Source organism: Oncorhynchus keta, chromosome 7 (genome assembly GCF_023373465.1).
Source record: "Oncorhynchus keta strain PuntledgeMale-10-30-2019 chromosome 7, Oket_V2, whole genome shotgun sequence".
Classification (NCBI taxonomy): Eukaryota; Metazoa; Chordata; class Actinopteri; order Salmoniformes; family Salmonidae; genus Oncorhynchus; species Oncorhynchus keta.
The window spans coordinates 32,648,349-32,668,049 of NC_068427.1; the positions used below are offsets into that span (position 1 = coordinate 32,648,349).

A 19,701-nucleotide genomic window follows, 5' to 3' on the forward strand; every position below is an offset into this window, starting at 1 on the left:
GCGTATGTCTGTTTATTCTCAATCATGCCTATTATTGCCTACCCTCATAAACGCCCCTTTCATACCTAGCCAATGCGTCGTGGCCATTGGTAATGTCATTGAAAATGTTATCATTATCGAATTACTGAAGCCAACCTTTGAAAGCAAGGACAAATATTATCAATGCTCTGGTAGCAGTCTAATATTCAAATTGACAATATTGTGCCTTTTATCAAAATAAGTAGCATTGTTATTGTCATCAATTACAGCCTCCACATATGAGTAACTATTTATTCTAGGAGTATGAGAATATGAGTGAGATTATCCAGTGGCTATTTACCAGTGGTGGATTGTCATACTTATTTACCAGTGGTGGATTGTCATACTTAGTAAGGATACCTTAATTGAAATGGACTCAAGTGAAAGTGACAGTCAACCAGTAAAAAACTACTTGAGTAAAAGTCTAAAAGTATTTGGTTTTAAATCTACAGGTATGCTCTCTTGATAAGTGTGTGAATTGGACCACCTGTCAACATGTAATGAGTACTTTTGGGTGTCGGGGAAAATGTATGGATTAAAAAGTAGATTATTTTCTTTAGGAATGTAGTGAAGTAAAAGATGCCAAACATATAAACAGTAAAAATAAGTACTGATACCCCAAAAACTACTTAAGTAGTACTTTAAATTATTTTTATTTGAATACTTTACATCACTGCTAATTACAGTAGCCTCTGGCAGTCAACACACTTTACACATCATGCACATATTTGATCTAGATATAATAGCTCAAAGACACTAACTTTACAGGAAAAAAAGCAAACCCAACTTTCTCTATTAATATATGACACAAGGACAAGGTTATTACATTATTAATGGTTATAGTGGTTTGATAACTGTAGTCTGGATGAACCCAAAATTACACTATGCTACATGCAAGTTAGAGAGAAGAAGGTACAGTAAAACAGGTCTTCATCCCAAATGGTACCCTATTCCCTATGTAGTGCACTACTTTTGACCAGGGCCCATGACCAGGCCATTTGGCATGTAATCTATGATAATATGCCAGTGGGTGGCTCAGTACTGTGAAGTAAGTCAGAGTTTGCTGCATTTCATTCTACTAATGGGTTTCAAATGTTTCCCGACACTGATTTGGCCAGCAACCATGTAAATCTATCATTCTGCAGTCTTTGGGATAAAAACAGACTTGACTGAAAGGATATGATGATGTACTGCAGAGGTTTGAGTATCATTAAGTTCAGTTAAGACAAGACATGTTAATGATAACAGCCCAGATGGGTAATCCTCCCACCGCTTGTTTGGCAGAATCATGTAAGTTTATTAGTGTATTTGAGGCTAATGGAATACAATAGAACAGAACAGTTACACTTCCTTCTTCATACTTCATAACTTGATACTGTAGCCTACCTAAGTGCCTGAAGATTGTTTTGTTCTCACAAAGTAATAAAGTATGTCTTGATTCCACGTTTGGGGATGATTCGTTTGTCAACATGATTGTCAATAGTGAGCTAGTTGCTACTTATCTATAGTGTTGACTTTTCTTATCTCTTTGTCCTCATTACAGAACATGTGCCCAGAAGGAAAAGTTTGAAGGAGGTACCTGTAATTTCCAGGAAGGTAAAGCATCTAGGCTTTTCATTGTATCATTTGGCGTTTCATTGACAAAGTGATCACAGTTGTAAATGTTATGTTGTATGTGTGCGCGTGTGTGAGTGATCATGTCATTATCATGTCACCTGCTTTGCTATACCTACATCTTTACTTTTCAGACTGAAGGGTGGAACTTGCCAGGATGGATGCTACCAACATACTGCCCATTCTGAAGAAACGCCTAGCCTTCTTGTCAGGTAATAACATGCTCCAATCAGTCAGAAATGTTTGCGATGAGAGTGAGCATTATCAAATAAATAAAAGGCAGACAGAGTTGACAAAAAAAGACACTTCAAGATATGCAGGCTCATATAAATCCCAGGATTGTCAAGCTTTATGTGTACCACACATCTAACTCTCACTTTCATCAATTTGTTTAATCATCATAGTTGTACAAGGGCACAACCATTTGAATTTGCAGTGGTATTGATGGGTCCTCCTCCCTCTCAAGCCTCTGAAGGGAGTGTAGTGTAGTGCAGTAGTTCTTGGTCTAGGAGTGTAGTAGCTGGTCCTTGGTGTTCTGATAAATACCCCTCTCTACTCTTGCTGCTGGCAGGCAGTGTGTTGTGATGAAGGTGAATGATAATGGCCTGTTGTTCTGCCCTGCCTGCTGCTGCCCCGAATTAGGTTTCTCATCATGTTGATGAATCTGATTTGAAGGTCACATCATCAGGACTGCATCAGAGAGGGACTCTCCAGAGATGCTGAGTGTTCAGAATACTGTTGAAGGTCTCACTGACTTACCAGGCGCTAGATACACAACAAAGCGAAGGCTTGTGGCATTAGAATATAATATATCTTTATTCTACTTGTGACACTGAAAGTATAATGAAAGCTAATAGTTCAGTTCACAAATATTGACAATATAGATTTTTTTCTTAAGCTGTTATTATCTTGTTTGCTGCTAAGATAACAATGTCTTGGATTGAGCTGCTGTACGTTATATACTTCACACTGATTTTTTTAGCGAGTAAATGGGGTTTCTCTTGAGATTGAGTTTCTAATTTTGGCAAAATAATAGTTTAGACATAAATGTTTGAATACTTCAACATTTGCCATTGAGTGTTAAATTAAGACTTCTGCTAGTTTAAAATTGTTTTGTTGTTATTTCCAGACTGGAAAAGGTCTCAAACAGACGCATAATTGTTTCAGGAAAATCACAACACTCAATCACGTGGTTTCCTGTGTTTAGAGTCTTACACACATAAAAGAAAAACAATGAACAGAGCTGCTGCTTTTCATTCAGGGAAATGTTGTGACAAGGTTACTGCCTGACTCACTCTGGCTTGACAGAAGACTAACTTTGATGAGGAGTTGCTTTTACTTCTCTAGTCATCAAGTGTACGTACATGACTATACCGCTGACTGACTCACACTGGCTTGATAGAAGACTAACTTTGACAAAGAGCTATTGCTTTTACGTCACTGACTCATAGTGGACACTAAACTAACTTTGATGTGAACAAGAGTTGTTGCTTTTAACATTTTAGCCTTGACATGTGGCACTAGTCAGTCTGTTGGTTCATCCCCCTCATAATTATACAGATATGTTATGAGAAATGAGAGCGTTTTATGAGCCTTTTTGTTAGTTTTGGTGTTTGGCAGGATGTTTTTTGGCTGTTCGCGCTCACACAGTTTTTCTTGAGGCATGTCATAGTTCGGTAGCTGTAGGGGTGGGAACTATGGACGGGATTCTTCAATGAAGTGTTTGCTGTCATTGAACGAGAGAGATTCGAGGGCTCAGCAGCAACAACGAGACCCTACTGTCTCAGTGTACTACTAGTTTCCATGCACATTCTTTCACTTGAAAAGTACTACACCCAACATCTTAGCTAGATGTAAAATTGAGGGACTAAGCCAAATGTAAAATTGAGGGACTAAGACCTGCAAAAACGTCAAATTTATAACAGATTTCTAGATTTATGTTAGATTCATTTGTCACATATGTCGATTAGAACAGGTGTAGACCTCACCGTGAAATGCTTACTTACAAGCCCTTAACCAACAATGCAGTTTTAAGAAAAATACCTCAAATAAATTAAGAAATAAAAGTAACAAATAATTAAAGAGCAGCAGTGGTTAGAGCGTTGGGCCAGTAACCAGCAGGTAGGCTAGTGGTTAGAGCGTCGGGTCAGTAACCGAAAGGTTGCTAAATCGAATTTTTAAATTTATTTTATTTCACCTATATTTAACCAGGTAGGCCAGTTGAGAACAAGTTCTCATTTACAACTGCGACCTGGCCAAGATAAAGCAAAGCAGTTAAACACAAACAACAACACAGAGTTACCCATGGAATAAACAAACATACAGTCAATAACACAATAGAAAAAAATCTATATACAGTGTGTGCAAATGAGGTAAGATTAGGGAGGTAAAGCAATAAATAGGCCATAGTGGCGAAGTAATTACAATTTAGCAAATAAACACTGGAGTGATAGATGTGCAGAAGATGAATGTGCAAGTAGAGATACTGGGGTGCAAAGGAGCAAAAAAAACTATATGGGGATGAGGTAGTTGGATGGGCTATTTACGGATGGGCTATTTACAGATGGGCTATGTACAGGTGCAATGATCTGTGAGCTGCTCTGACAGCTGATGCTTAAAGTTAGTGAGGGAGATATGAGTCTCCAGCTTCAGTGATTTTTGCAATTCGTTCCAGTCATTGGTAGCAGAGAACTGTAATTGTGTTGGAGGCTATTTTGTAAATGACATCGCCGAAGTCAAGGATCGGTAGGATAGTCAGTTTTACGGGGGTATGTTTGGCAGCATGAGTGAAGGATGCTTTGTTGCGAAATAGGAAGCTGATTCTAGATGTAATTTTGAATTGGAGATATTTTATTTTTATTTTTATTTTTATTTCACCTTTATTTAACCAGGTAGGCTAGTTGAGAACAAGTTCTCATTTGCAACTGCGACCTGGCCAAGATAAAGCATAGCAGTGTGAACAGACAACACAGAGTTACACATGGAGTAAACAATTAGCAAGTCAATAACACAGTAGAAAAAAATGGGCAGTCTATATACAATGTGTGCAAAAGGCATGAGGAGGTAGGCGAATAATACAATTTTGCAGATTAACACTGGAGTGATAAATGATCAGATGGGCATGTACAGGTAGAGATATTGGTGTGCAAAAGAGCAGAAAGGTAAATAAATAAAAACAGTATAAAAACAGTATGGGAATGAGGTAGGTGAAAAAGGGTGAGCTATTTACCTATAGACTATGTACAGCTGCAGCGATCGGTTAGCTGCTCGGATAGCTGATGTTTGAAGTTGGTGAGGGAGATAAAAGTCTCCAACTTCAGCGATTTTGCAATTCGTTCCAGTCACAGGCAGCAGAGTACTGGAACGAAAGGCGGCCAAATGAGGTGTTGGCTTTAGGGATGATCAGTGAGATACACCTGCTGGAGCGCGTGATACGGATGGGTGTTGCCATCGTGACCAGTGAACTGAGATAAGGCGGAGCTTTACCTAGCATGGACTTGTAGATGACCTGGAGCCAGTGGGTCTGGCGACGAATATGTAGTGAGGGCCAGCCGACTAGAGCATATTTAATGTGAGTCTGGAAGGAGAGTGAGTCTGGAAGGAGAGTTTACAGTTTAACCAGACACCTAGGTATTTGTAGTTGTCCACATATTCTAAGTCAGAACCGTCCAGAGTAGTGATGCTAGTCAGAAGGGTGGGTGCGGGCAGCATTTAGTTTTACTAGCATTTAAGAACAGCTGGATGGCTACGGAAGGAGTGTTGTAATGCAGTACGCCACAGGATGTTTTTGTGCTGGTCAAATGCAGTCAGGTCTGGAGTGAACCAAGGGCTATATCTGTTCCTGGTTTTACATTTTTTGATTGGGGAATGCTTATTTAAGATGGTGAGGAAAGCACTTTTAAAGAATAACCAGGCATCCTCTACTGACGGAACTAGGTCAATATCCTTCCAGGATACCCAGGCCAGGTCGATTAGACAGGCCTGCTCGCTGAAGTGATTTAGGGAGCATTTGACTGTGATGAGGTGTGGTCGTTTGACCGCAGACCCATTACGGATGCAGGCAATGAGGCAGTGATCGCTGAGATCCTGGTTGTGTGAGATTGAGGGCATCTAGTTTAGATTGTAGAACGGCCAGGGTGTTAAGCATGTTTAGGTCACCTAACAGTACGAGCTCTGAAGATAGATGGGGGGCAATCAATTCACATATGGTGTCCAGGGCACAGCTAGGGGCAGAAGGGGGTCTATAACAAGTGGCAACTGTGAAAGAATTGTTTCTGGAAAGGTGGATTTTTGAAGTAGAAGCTCGAATTGTTTGGGCACAGACCTGGATAGTATGACAGAACTCTGCAGGCTATCTCTGCAGTAGATTGCAACTCCGCCCCCTTTGGCAGTTCTATCTTGTCGGAAAATGTTATAGTTAGGGATGGAAATTTCAGGATTTTTGGTGGCCTTCCTAAGTCAGGATTCAGACACGGCTAGGACATCTGGTTTGGCAGATTGTGCTAAAGCAGTGAATAAAACAAACTTAGGGAGGAGGTTTCTAATGTTAACGTGCATGAAACCATGGTTATTACGGTTACAAGGTTTTTACGGTTACAAATGAGAGTGCCTGGGGAATGGGAGTAGAGCAAGGCGCTGCAGGGCCTGGATTAACCTCTACATCACCAGAGGAACAGAGGAGGCGTAGGATAAGGGTATGGCTAAAGACTATAAGAGCTGGTCGTCTAGTGCGTTCGGAACAGAGAGTAAAAGGAGTAGGTTTCTGGAGCTGAAGGATAGATTGAAGGCATAATGTACAGACAAGGGTATTGTAGGATGTGAATACAGTGGAGGTAAACCTAGGCATTGAGTGACGATGAGAGAGGTTTTGTCTCTAGAGACATAATTTAGACCAGGTGAGGTCACCGCATGTGTGAGAGGTGAAACAAAAGGCCTAGCTAAGGAATATTGGACAGGGCTGGAGGCTCTACAGTGAAATAAGACAATAATCACTAACCAAAACAGCAATGGATATTGGGAGAGGCATGCGTAGCCAAGTGATCATAGGGACCCGTGGTTAGCTAGGCGAGCTGGAGACACGGCGATTCCAACAGCTAGTGGGCCGGGGCTAGCAGAAGGGCCTTCAGGGGACGTCGCGACGGAGGAGCCTGTTGAAACCCCTCGGGTGGATTACGTCGGTAGACAACTCATAATGGATCAGCGGGGCTCCATGTCGGCAGTAAAAGGGGTCAAGGCCAATTGGCAAAATATGTTTTGTAGCCCATGGAGTGGCTGATGGACGGTGTTGGTTCGGGCAAACATCCCTAGATTGGCTGTTGATTGAGGGGCATTTAACAATACCATGGCGCAAACTCAAACTTCATCCATGTTCCATAGAGTGATTTTGCTTCAGATGTTGAAAAAGGTTTGTCATATTACCAAACTTAGCCACCTGTCTACGGAACAATTTGCACCAAACATTGCTCTGCTCTTGGTCGGACTTCAAAAAGCCAAACCACTTCCAAATTACTGAAACAGTTTAACCCTTTTTATCAATAATATATTCTCTGTCTCCATGGCTACACTGCCACTGTTTTCACCCACATCACTCATTTTACGTTGTTAATCGTGGCTACTCCATCATTCGAGATGCTAAGTGGTTTTTAGTGGGCGTATACCTCTCCACGTACATATTGTCACTGTTTGGACTGTTTTGCTATCACAGACTGGAACATATTCCGGGATTCTTCTAATGGCATTGAGGAGTACACCACATCAGTCACTGGCTTTATCAATAAGTGCATTGAGGACGTGGTCCCCACAGTGACTGTACATACATACCCCAACCAGAAGCCATGGATTACAGGCAACATCCGCACTGAGCTAAAGGGTAGAGCTGCCGCTTTCGAGATCTAGGACTCTAACCCGGAAGCTTACAAGAAATCCTGCTATGCCCTGCGTCGAACCATCAAACAGGCAAAGCGTCAATACAGGGCTAAGATTGAATCATACTACACCGGCTCTGACGCTCGTCTTATGTGGCAGAGCTTGCAAACTATTACAGACTACAAAGGGAAGCACAGCTGCGAGCTGCCCAGTGACACGAGCCTACCAGACAAGCTAAATCACTTCTTTGCTCGCTTCGAGGCAAGCAACACTGAGGCATGCATGAGAGCATCAGCTGTTCCGAATGACTGTGTGATCACGCTCTCCGTAGCCAACGTGAGTAAAACGTTTAAACAGGTCAACATACACAAGGCTGCGGGGCCAGACAGATTACCAGGGCGTGTGCTCCGGGCATGTGCTGACCAACTGGTAGGTGTCTTCACTGACATTTTCTACATGTCCCTGATTGAGTCTGTAATACCAACATGTTTCAAGCAGACCACCATAGTCCCTGTGCCCAAGATCACAAAGGCAACCTGCTTTAATGATTATAGACCCGTAGCACTAACGTCCGTAGCCATGAAGTGCTTTGAAAGGTTGGTAATGGCTCACATCAACACCATTAGCCCAAACAGATCCACAGATAATGCAATCTCTATTGCATTCCACACTGCCCTTTCCCACCTGGACAAAAGGAACACTTATGTGAGATTGCTATTCATTGACTAAAATGTCATGGCATTTGGTGCCCATAGATTTTGTTATAATGTTTGAGTCACTTAGAAGCATAAAAACACGGCATAAGCCATTGCAAAATATCGAGAATTGCTGGAAACAACAAACTTTTGTCTCTGCGGCCAAGAGGTCCTCAACATTTTTGGATCGGAGTCAAAAGTAGTGCACAAATAGGGCACCATTTGGGATACACCCAGAGGCAGAGCTTTCACCATCATGGCGTTTACAAGACGTTACTCCTCCTTTAATAGTTGATTCTTGGCAGACCGTACTTTGAATACTTGGTTCTGCTTGACCTTCTCCAAACCTGCCGTTATATGACTGTTATTTTACATGCAATTTGTAGTGTGCATTCTCTGAAGATTCATTGTTAATGACTCGTACAATTAATCCATGCAGATACCTTAGAATTAGGATTAGAACTGTCTTGGAACCTCTGACCATGGCAATTTGACTGGTACACTAATGGGTACGCCCACTACGGTAGATACACCAGGTCTCTCTTGCAAAATAGATTTTATTTCAATGAGAAATACAATTATTTATATCAACTTTATTTCTGCATAAGGTGACTAAGAGTTTATTTTCTGGTTGTTTCCCATTCACAGGAGGCAAGGACAGACGCAGTGGGCTGATCCTTACCATTCCACTATGTACAGAACAGACCAGTATGGAGGAGCTCAGCTCCACGTTGGATTACCTCCTTGGCATCCCCAGGTAAGATCCCATTACTGGCACACCCTGTATTATCACCATTGATTTATACTGTATACGTCTAGACACATACACTGAGAGAACAAAATATTAGGAACACCTAATATTGAGTTGCACCCCCTTATTGCCCTCAGAACAGCCTCAATTCGTCGGGGCATGGACTCTACAAGGTGTTGAAAGCGTTTCACTGGGATGCTGGCCCATGTTGACTCCAATGCATCCCACAGTTGTGTCTAGATGTCCTTTGGGTGGTGGACCATTCTTGATACACACATGAAACTGCTGAGCATGAAAAACCCATCAGCGTTGCAGTTCTTGACACACTCAAACCGGTGTGCCTGGCACCTAAGACTTAAATATTTTGTCTTGTCCATTGAATGGCACACATACACAATACATGTCTCAATTGGCTCAAGGCTTAAAAATAAACCTGTCTTCTCTCCTTCATCTACACTGATTAGAGATGAATAAAAGAAGATTGTCTGTATATAAGGACACCTTGTGAGTTATGTCGCTCCTTAGTACTCCCTTAATCCTCTCCTCCGCCCTCAGGGCGATAGCAAGAGGCTCAATAGCCATATCAAATAGGAAATGGGATAAACAGCAACCCTGCTGGCCCCCGCGTGGAGAGGGAAGTAGCTGGAGGTAACATTGTTGGTGCGAACAAAAGCCACTGTGGATAAGTACAACATCTTAATCCAGGAAAGTAATGAGGGGTGTAGGGTATTTTATCTGTTCAAAGGGAAGAGAGACTGCAGAATCTTCAAACAACAACTTATAAGATTTGCAAAAATGGAGCAGTTAACTATGCACTACAACAGTGCATAGTGAAGGACCAACGAACAGAGTTGGCTCTCAGCTGTCAAAGAAAAGTCCAACCTCTTTGTCTATGTGGCAGTTGGCAGATGTGTGCAAACAGTGGGGAACAGAGTGTATAAAATTAGTTTAGCTGGTCTGTGTAGATTAAGCTAGCTGACATTGCCAACATGGTGTGTTCCTTCCTGCAAGATTCCACACAGAGGAGTTCCTGCAGCTAGTACAAACGGGATGTTGCATACTGCGGTCGCACCCGACTCTTTAACTGTATGCCCAGATGTATAACTAAGTCACACAAGGCAACAAGCCTGCATAAGCCAAAAAAAACACTAGCATACACTAGTGGTCAAACGTTTTAGAACACCTACTCAATCAAAGGTTTTTCTTTATTTTTACCATTTTCAACATTGTAGAACTATGAAATAACACATATGGAATCATGTAGTGACCAAAAAATTGTTAATTAAACAAATCAAAATATATTTTATATGACATTTTTGCACACTCTTGAAATTCTCTCAACCAGCTTCAGCTGGAATGCTTTTCCAACTGTCTTGAAGGAGTTCCCACATATGCTGAGCACTTGTTGGCTTCTTTTCCTTCACTCTGCGGTCCTACTCATCACAAACCACCTCAATTTGGTTGTGGTCATGGGATTGTGGAGACCAAGTCATTTGATGCAGTACTTCATCACTCTTCTTCTTGGTAAAATAGCCGTTACACAGCCTGGAGGTGTGTTGGTTTTTCTTTGGATTTCCTCCTACCGTATATATTGTGTTATATTCTCCTACATTTTTTGAACATTTCCACAAACTTCAAAGTGTTTTCTTTCCAATGGTACCAATTATATGCATATCCTGGCTTCAGGGCCTGAGCAACAGGCAGTTTACTTTGGGCACGTCAGTCAGGTGGAAATTGAGAACAAAGGGGCCTAGCCCGAAGAAGTTTTAACTTAATTTATAATAAGCATTATTGCAAAAAAGATAACTAAGCCATAAATCAACCAATGAAATACTGTTGAAAACATTTAGCAAATTTGCTTATACTCCCTTATCATACTGGTGACCTCCCCGCAGAGTTAGCCCTTAGGAAGAAATCCCAACGGTACAGTAGACCCAATCTGGTGAAATTTGTATCAAAACAAACAAAGACAAAAACAAACAAACAACACAACAACAGCAATACACTTCTTCATATAAACTGGAGATGGGAAAAAAGTTTCTTAGTTTTATAGGCAGACATGTAAAGAAACAAATTAGCATATTTACCAAAAGCCCCAGGGGACCGGTAATTAAAAAACAACAACACTGCCTGTTCAATAAAAAATAAACAAATTAGAATAACAATTCAAATTATAATTATAATAATTCTTAATTATTAGTGTTTACATCTCACCCAATGTCTTCTTTCTAGTGAGGGTGATTAGGCCTCACCAGGAAGTCAGAATAGAGGTCATTCAACCCCTTTAAAGTTTTCTTTCTCTTTTCGTTGGAGCTGATAGCCAGAGCGAATTTACGAACCATCCACATTAACAATGTCCATTGAGAACGCACGACGACTGTACCATTTAGCTAAGCTAAGAAAGACATGAATAATCAAGTCAATAAACGTTGGGTAGTTGGAAAGCATATAGTTAATATACTGAAAAGTTTGATGTATTAGTAGCCAACTAACCTTAGGTAGTTAGCAAATATATATTACCGGTACATACTGCTGTAATGATATGCTATGCGGTTCATAAGGATAGAGTAACTAACAAATTGTCAGCCAACATAAAGTGTAATGTAACTTATGTGAAAAGTCATTACTTTATAACATTGCTCAACATTTTCTTTACTTTTGTCATAATTAGTTAAAGCAATGAATTTGTATCCACTCTTGCCGGACTTCTGATGTATATTATCTGCCATTTTAAAACGTTGTGAAGCCACGCCCATTTTCAGAACAATTATGGGTCCTAAAAGCACGGAAATAGTGTCCACTGCTTGTATACTTCGTATTTTGCCGAATGTAGTATGACATCCGGGAACATTTGGCATACTACTATGACCAATAAGTATACTAAATACTCAATTTACTTAACTAACGGTACGGTTAGTGCGATTATTCTGAGTACATCTAATATTTTTGGTTTTATCGGTTTTGCTTTTTTGTTTAAAGAATGCTAACATCAAAACGCTGGTGTATTGAGCTTTTGATTGTTCTTATATGTCATTGTGCCAACTCACAATAGCATCACAGAATTATTTAATAGATTCTAATTTTTCCTTCGGCAGGGAAATGCTGCCCAATTTTATCCATGATTAGATTTTTTTCATATTTAAGCCGAATTGGTAGAATGCTCTTGCGCTTCTTTTAATGCCTTTATGGCTTTGTTATAGTTTACCTATTCTATCTGTCAGAAACAACAGATGACATTTCAATGGTGGTTATTTTTGCGCCTCTCTCAACTGTGTCGAGAGTGTTTAGATTTCATCACTCACGGCTCTAATATATGTACTTTTTTAAATGAATGAATGAATGATTAAAATTTTACCCCAATTGTTAGTAGTTACTATATTGTCTTATCGCTACAACTCCCGTATGGGCTCGGGAGAGACAAAGGTCGAAAGCCATGCGTCCTCCGAAACACAACCCAACCAAGCCGCACTGCTTCTTAACACAGCGCGCATCCAACCCGGAAGCCAGCCGCACCAATGTGTCGGAGGAAACACCGTGCACCTGGCGACCTGGTTAGCGCGCACTGCGCCCGGTCCGCCACAGGAGTCGCTAGTGCGCGATGAGACAAGGATATCCCTACCGGCCAAACCCTCCCTAACCCGGATGACGCTAGGCCAATTGTGTGTCGCCCCATGGACCCCCCGATCGCGGCCGGCTGCGAATATATGTCCATTTTAACAATTTTTCAAGGTAATGATACCCACTTCCACGGAGAGTAGTTATGGTATTCGTACCTTTTAATTGGTCACGGCACCTGATACCTTGTATTAGAACTCATACTGAGGCGTCTGCCAATTTACTACTGGAGAATACAGAAGACCTCATGTTTTATACCAGTGTCAAGCTTCAAATATCACTTTTGTTTACAACACTTATTACCAAAATTAGGATCCATCTTCTGTCCATAATATAAATCTCTTGTCAATACACACACACTCAGGAAACAAAAAACAAACACACAAAATAAAAGTATTTGGTTAAGAACATCTTCCTTTCTTATAATTTACAAGGAGTCATTTCTTCTCCGTCAAAATCTTTTTTAATTACTCTATGTAATTTTACATTTTGTACCCACATGGTAGTTCCTCCTATGCAATTTCCATGTAGGTTTTAAATGTTTTGTATTACATTTGTATTAAATAGTATCTGCAAAACACCAGTCTCAACGTCAACAGTGAAGAGGTGACTCCGGAATGCTGGCCTTCTAGGCAGAGTTCCTCTGTCCAGTGTCTGTGTTCTTTTGCCCATCTTAATCTTTTCTTTTTATTGGCATGTCTGAGATATGGCTTTCTCTTTGCAAATCTGCCTAGAAGGCCAGCATTCCGGAGTCACCTCTTCACTGTTGACGTTGAGACTGGTGTTTTGCGGGTACTATTTGATGAAGTTGTTCTGTTGTACGAGATCTTCAGTTTCTTGGAAATTTCTCGCATGGAATAGCCTTCATTTCTCAGAACAGGAATAGACTGACGAGTTTCAGAAGAAAGCTCTTTGTTTCTGGCCACTTTGAGCCTGTAATCGAACCCACAAATGCTGATGCTCCGGATACTCAACTCGTCCAAAGAAGGCCAGTGTTATTGCTTCTTTAATTAGCACAACAGTTTTCAGCTGTGCTAATATAATTGCAAAATGATTTCTAATGATCAATTTGCCTTTTAAAATGATAAATTTGGATTAGCTAACACAACGTGCCATGGAACACAGGAGTGATGGTTGCTGATAATGGGCCTCTGTAAACCTATGTGGATATTCCATTAAAAATCAGCCGTTTCCATCTACAATAGTCATTTACAACATTAGCAATGCCTACACTGTATTTCTGATCAATTAATGGACAAAAATGTGCTTTCTTTCAAAAACAAGGAAATGTCTAAGTAACCCCAAACTTTTGAACGGTAGTGTAAATAGTAAAGTACATATCCCCCTAAAAACTACTTAAGTAGTACTTTCAAGTATTTTTACTTAAGTACTTTACACCACTGTATAAAGTGGTGGTCCCATGTTTCATGAGCTGAAATAAAAGATCCCAGAAATGTTCCATACGCACAAAAAGCTTGTTTCTCTCAAATGTTGTGCTCTAATTTGTTTACATCCCTGTTAGTGGGCATTTTCCTTTGCCAAGAGTATCCATCCACCTGACAGGTTTGGCATATCAAGAAGCTGATTAAACAGCACGATCATGCTGAGGACAATAAAAGGCCACTCTAAAATGTGCAGTTTTGTCACAAAACGCAATGTCACTGATGTCTCAAGTTTTGGGGGAGCATGCAAATGGCATGCTGACCTCAGGAATGTCCACAATATAATTTAATGTTAATTTCACTTCAATAAATCACCTCCAAAGTTGTTTTAGAGAATTTGGCAGTAGGTTCAACCAACCTCAGAACCGCAGACCTATGTGGATGGCGTTGTGTTGGCTAACGGTTTTCTGATGTCTACGTTGTGAACAGAGTGTCGGTGGGGTCATGGTATTCGCAGGCATAAGCTACTGATAACGAGCACAATTGAATTTTATCGATAGCAATTTGAATTCACAAAAATAACATGACGAGCTCCTGGGGCCCATTGTTAGGCCCATTTTTTTAAGGTATCTGTGACCGACAGATACATATCTGTATTCCCAGTCATGTGAAATCCATAGATTAGGGCCTAATTTATTTATATCAATTGACTGATTTCCTCATATGAACTGTAACTCAGTAAAATCTTTGACGTTGATGCATGTTGCGTTTATTTTTTTGTTCAGTATACTGTATATTGAGTTAAGGATAGGTTGCTGATAGGTGGCTCCATTGCCTTTGAAAAAGCACTTGTTTAGCAACACTATTGCATACTCATTGGCCTCTCAGCATTCTATTTAGATTGAGATAGTTCTGCTACATTAGTCTGTAGGAGAGATGACCGAAATAATATGCTAAGAAGGATCACGCTATGTAAGCTTATGTCTCCTGCATGATGATCACACACTTCTGTTCAATATTTACCTTGGCTTTATGGTCCTCTGTGGCTCAGTTGTTAAGAGCGTGGCACCAAGGTTCTGGGTTCAATTGCTGTAGTCATGCTTACTTCATCTGCATATATGAAACTGTCTTATTTAAGGGCCAGATTGGGATCCTTGGTGTCAGATTCATGGAGCAAGAGCACACATTATTACAGGTAGACGTAATCACCATGTTTTTTTCCCTATCTTCTCTCCTCTCTTCAGTGACAAGTGTAAAGCAAGAGGCTTCACAGTCATCGTGGATGGACGGAAGTCTCAGTGGAACATAGTGAAGACGGTGGTGCTCATGTTGCAGGTAGGAACTGATAGAAGAAAGGGTTCATGTTGCAGGTAGGAACTGATAATCAGGGCAGATGTGTTCCTTTAAGGATAAAACCACAGTTTACCCCCACACTACAGCGAGATGAGAAGTCCATATTTATGTGGATCAAATAGAAGAAGGCCTGTCTAACTACTCCCTTTGGAATGTATAGTGGAATACATTACAGTCATATAGAGTGAATACTAATAAAATCATCTACAATTTGACAGAATGATGACTCATATAGGGCAAGGACATGGAGTTTATTGTAGTCAGTCAGTTGCTACTGTCTGTGTTATACTCTGCATAGAAACAGTCAGGAGATTATAGACGTCTGCTATAACATATTCTTTTAGGGGAGGGTATCTAGATTTTTTCAAATTTATGGGTGATTCACGATATATATAGATTTAAATAAGCTTTGTTGCACAATACAATACTGCATTTCAAACACTCAGGAATAATCTAATGAATTCAGGGCTTGTAAAATTATATCTAGGCTAAATATAAGCCTTCCACTACCACTAATCATTTAATTATTTTATCAGAATAGTTTAACCTGCTTTTTTTTTGCAATAATCACTAATCTGGCTTTCACATCTGTCTGTGAAACTTTATTTATTTTTAACAGATTTAACCAGAACCATGCAATATGCACATCCACTAATAATGACCTTCTTCTGGTAGCAGCAGTAGTGGATTTAGGTATGGGCGACACGGGCAGCCGCCCAGGGCAGCACAGGGCGCCCATACAAACATTTTTGGAATGGAGACATTTGCACGATCGGTTTTCTATTGCTCATTTGCACGTCACGTCAATGATATCATGTCACTGTGTAGGACTGTGGGTCAAATAACCTTGTCGGAGTGGGCGCCCTGATTCTAGTTGGTGAGCTAGGTCTCCCACTCAGAAGTACGAGATGGGGAGGGGGCGGGGGTAGGTTGACCTCAGGTCTCCCCACTGGAACCCCGAGGTAGGGGGAGCGGGGGAATCTATCAATTATCGCTCCTCTAACTTTGTACAGTACTAAAACCAGTCACACTATTAAATGCTGCCAAATAAACCACAATTAATTCATAATACTGTGAATATATATAGTTTCACAGACATATTGTTGCATTTTTTTCTGGTTTGTGCGAAATTGTTAAGAATAATATAAATCAAGTCTGCACACCACCAAGGTGAATTGGTTTAGTCTTGAGTCTTGGTTGACAGTGTTGGGGGATGGGTAATGTATTGATGCTCGAGTGTCAAATCTACACAAATGGATAAGAAAAGGTCTAAGCCATCAGTTTAGGAAAAAGATGAAAGGAGAAGAGGAGAAACGCGCAAAAGATAAAGAAAGGTATGTAGCTACTTAAAAGACGTCTATATTATGCTGATATTTTGTATCTTTTTCGATATATTGAGTCTTGGGATGCGTTGAAACGGGAGTTCGCCCAGGGAGCCAGACAAGCTAGAACCGCTACTGGGTAGCAGGCATTACAGAAATGTAACATAGGTCTCATAAACAATCTCTCTAGCACAAGCCCACGTGCTAGTGAGTAGCCAGCTAATCTGTATATTTCAAGTCTAGCCACCTTGGATGTCTTTGCTTGCTAACAAGGTAGAACAGTTGAACTGTTATGAATACACCCTCCGGTCCGTCTCCAACTGTTTGAACAACATAGCCTGTTCACTTTGTTTAGATGTTGAAATCAAGTGGGCTACCTGGATGAGAAGATGCTTATTTCTCAGAATGAGAACGTGTTGCCAATTCCTTATATAAATGTGACTTTTTATCCTCATTGCACATTTTTAAAACACTAGACAGCTGCTAGCACATAACAGTCTGGCTAAAATGCTGCTAGCATACATCATGGTACTGGAAGTGCTTTTAGCAGAAACCAAGCATACATTTCCCAAAATCATGTTCATTGATACTCCTGTTTTAGTATGGTCTGCTCTGTTTTACATTTGGGGAGTTGAGACATAAAAAGGGTATCGCTAAAAAAAGTTAAGTTCTTGTCTATTACAGTAAAATAATATCTTAATGTGTTCCGGTGTCCATATGACCGATTCTGTTGAACCAAACCTCAAATGCAAAAAGCGAGTTGAAACTGCTTATGGTAAGAGAGGAAGAAGTGATCTTTTAGTAGAGCCCTGCACTGGCATGAATTTTAAGCCCGAGTCCTACCCAGGCCTGCGACATTCAGGCCCTACCCTACCCAGGTCCGATTGCATCTACTAAATGTAAAGCCTGGCCCGGCCCGAAACCCGAAATAACCTCCTCTATTAGTAAATCCATTAGCTGCTCCTCTCTTTCTGTCACTTTCTGTCTGAGAGCAGGCAGGTCATGGCGCTCTGAGTCTGAGTATCTATAGCAACGGCTCGGTTTAGGCTGCTCTGCTCCAGGACGAGACATGAGACAGCAGTGAGCTGTTAGCTACTTTTTGCCGCTCTAAACTCAAGGAACATTATTATTTTCTGTGAAATAATCTCTCCTGTTTTATATTTGACGAGGTTGAATCACTTCTGACATCATGTTATGATCTTAGTCAGATATGACTGTACTGTGCAGCAGAGCACGAGCAAATGGCTCAGCTTCAAAATGTTAGTGATCAATGTATTGATACCCGAGCCCTGCCCGTACCTTAGTTATTGATGAAAAAACAGACCTTTACCCTTCCCAACCCAATGTATAATGTCGGGCTCGGGTCAGATATCTGAGTTCTAATCTTTCATTGTGGTTGTTCTGAGTGGCAGGGGGAGGGGCTTGGTGTCTGTGTGTGAGTGGGAAGGTGCACACAGCACAGATGGAGTGAAGGAGACGAGGCCAAAAAGATAAATGGCACAACAAAATGATACAGGCATTTGGAACATCACGCTAAGACATTAATTCAAATTAATTCGATATAACGCCCAGTCCTAGAGTGAGGATATAAAAATACTTTCACATGAGGATTCTGTTCCCAATGGCCTATTTAACAATGTTCAGCAGATTTAACCCTTTAAAACCCATGTCTCTTTATCTTTAATTATCCCTGTGAATATTCATGACTGTGACGATGTAGCCATTTCCTGCAGTCAAATGACCTAGTGGCCCCATGGGTGGAATGTTATTAATATTTTTCATAATTCATAAACATATATGTTTTTATAAAGTGAAAATATGGTGTTTCTATGTCAAGCAGTTTTGTTATATTTCAGTCTTCTGTGATGTATATAAAGTATAGTATTGGGATGCAAACTCAAAATTGAATAAATGTCAACTCTATATCTGACATGGTACAGGAGTCTTATTTTTTTAAGCCCGTAACTGTGTGTGTAAGATGTATACTTTTGTTTCAAAGTAGATTTGTTTAAGACTACCAAGAAGCACTCTGTGTGACCCTGATTTATCCCATTGCAGTAGAAGGCTAATGATTAATTAGCACAGTATACAATAGAGGAGCAGATGTCTGAGTGAGAAGCAGACAGACGTGGACATGAAGTTGCCACAGGGGAACCATCTTGGCCTACCTCCACCACATTAACAGCTCTCTGCCAATCAGAACGTGACAAAGAGCCTTGGAGGAGAAATAAAATGGTGGTCCCAACCCAGATGTTGCATTCTGTCTGTGCCATAAAACATTACAGTGATGAGCTATGTAGTTAAATATGGTGCAATATGCATTATGCATGGTCCCTGGCAAATAAAATAAAAGAATAAAATAAATAGACATCTCAGATCAAATCCATCCCCAGCAGTCAAGTGAAAAGTAATTAAGACAAAAGGGAATCTAAGCTGATTACGTTTGAAGAAGAGTAGTCTAATCGATCTCCTGACTGAGCTCTGTTTGTCTCTGCTGTAGTCTGCAGTCTGCCTGCCCCGGACCTGGATTCAAATACTATTTGAAATTATTCCAAATATTTTAGCTGTGCCTGGTTGAGCTTCCTTTGCTTAATGAACTAATAGTAGAGTCCCAAAACTGGCAGGCTAGGCAGGCGAGAGCAAAGTATTTTAAAGATTTCAAAAACTATTTGAACCCAGTCTGCATTCTGCCCTGACCTGGTTTTGTCACTGCAGATTGGCTATACAGTCCCCTGCTATCTATAGACCTCTGCAGAAACAGGACCAGAATAGATAGGATGACAGTATGAAATATACATTCTGTCTGACACACTAATCTGCCTGCCACTGACTGGGGAAATTCCTGCAGGATGTCATGAAAACTGTGATGCACTACAGGGTTATATATATTTATATATTTTTACACTCTTAGAAAAAAGGGTTCCAAAGGGTTCTTCGGATGCCCCCATAGGCAAACCCTTTTTGGTTCCAGGTAGAAAGAACTCTTTTGGGTTCCATGTAGAACCCTCTGTGGAAATGGTTTTTACATGGGTAAAATGGTTCTTCAAAGGGTTCTCCTTTGGGGATAGCCGAAGAACCTTTTTATG

General features: G+C 40.6%; 1 protein-coding gene across 2 annotated transcripts in view; it reads left to right on the forward strand.

Annotated features, from left to right (window-relative positions):
- The window catches only part of LOC118386317 (SEC14 domain and spectrin repeat-containing protein 1-like), a 52,906-nt gene that overhangs the window by 750 nt on the left and 32,455 nt on the right, over positions 1–19,701 (forward strand). For both annotated transcript variants that reach the window (XM_035773978.2, XM_035773979.2), the window contains exons 2-5: positions 1,562–1,614; positions 1,767–1,844; positions 8,841–8,949; positions 15,185–15,275. In XM_035773978.2, coding sequence (XP_035629871.1) covers positions 1,790–1,844; positions 8,841–8,949; positions 15,185–15,275 — 255 coding nt within the window. In that variant the 5' untranslated portion in view covers positions 1,562–1,614; positions 1,767–1,789. The remainder of the gene's footprint in view (positions 1–1,561; positions 1,615–1,766; positions 1,845–8,840; positions 8,950–15,184; positions 15,276–19,701) is intronic.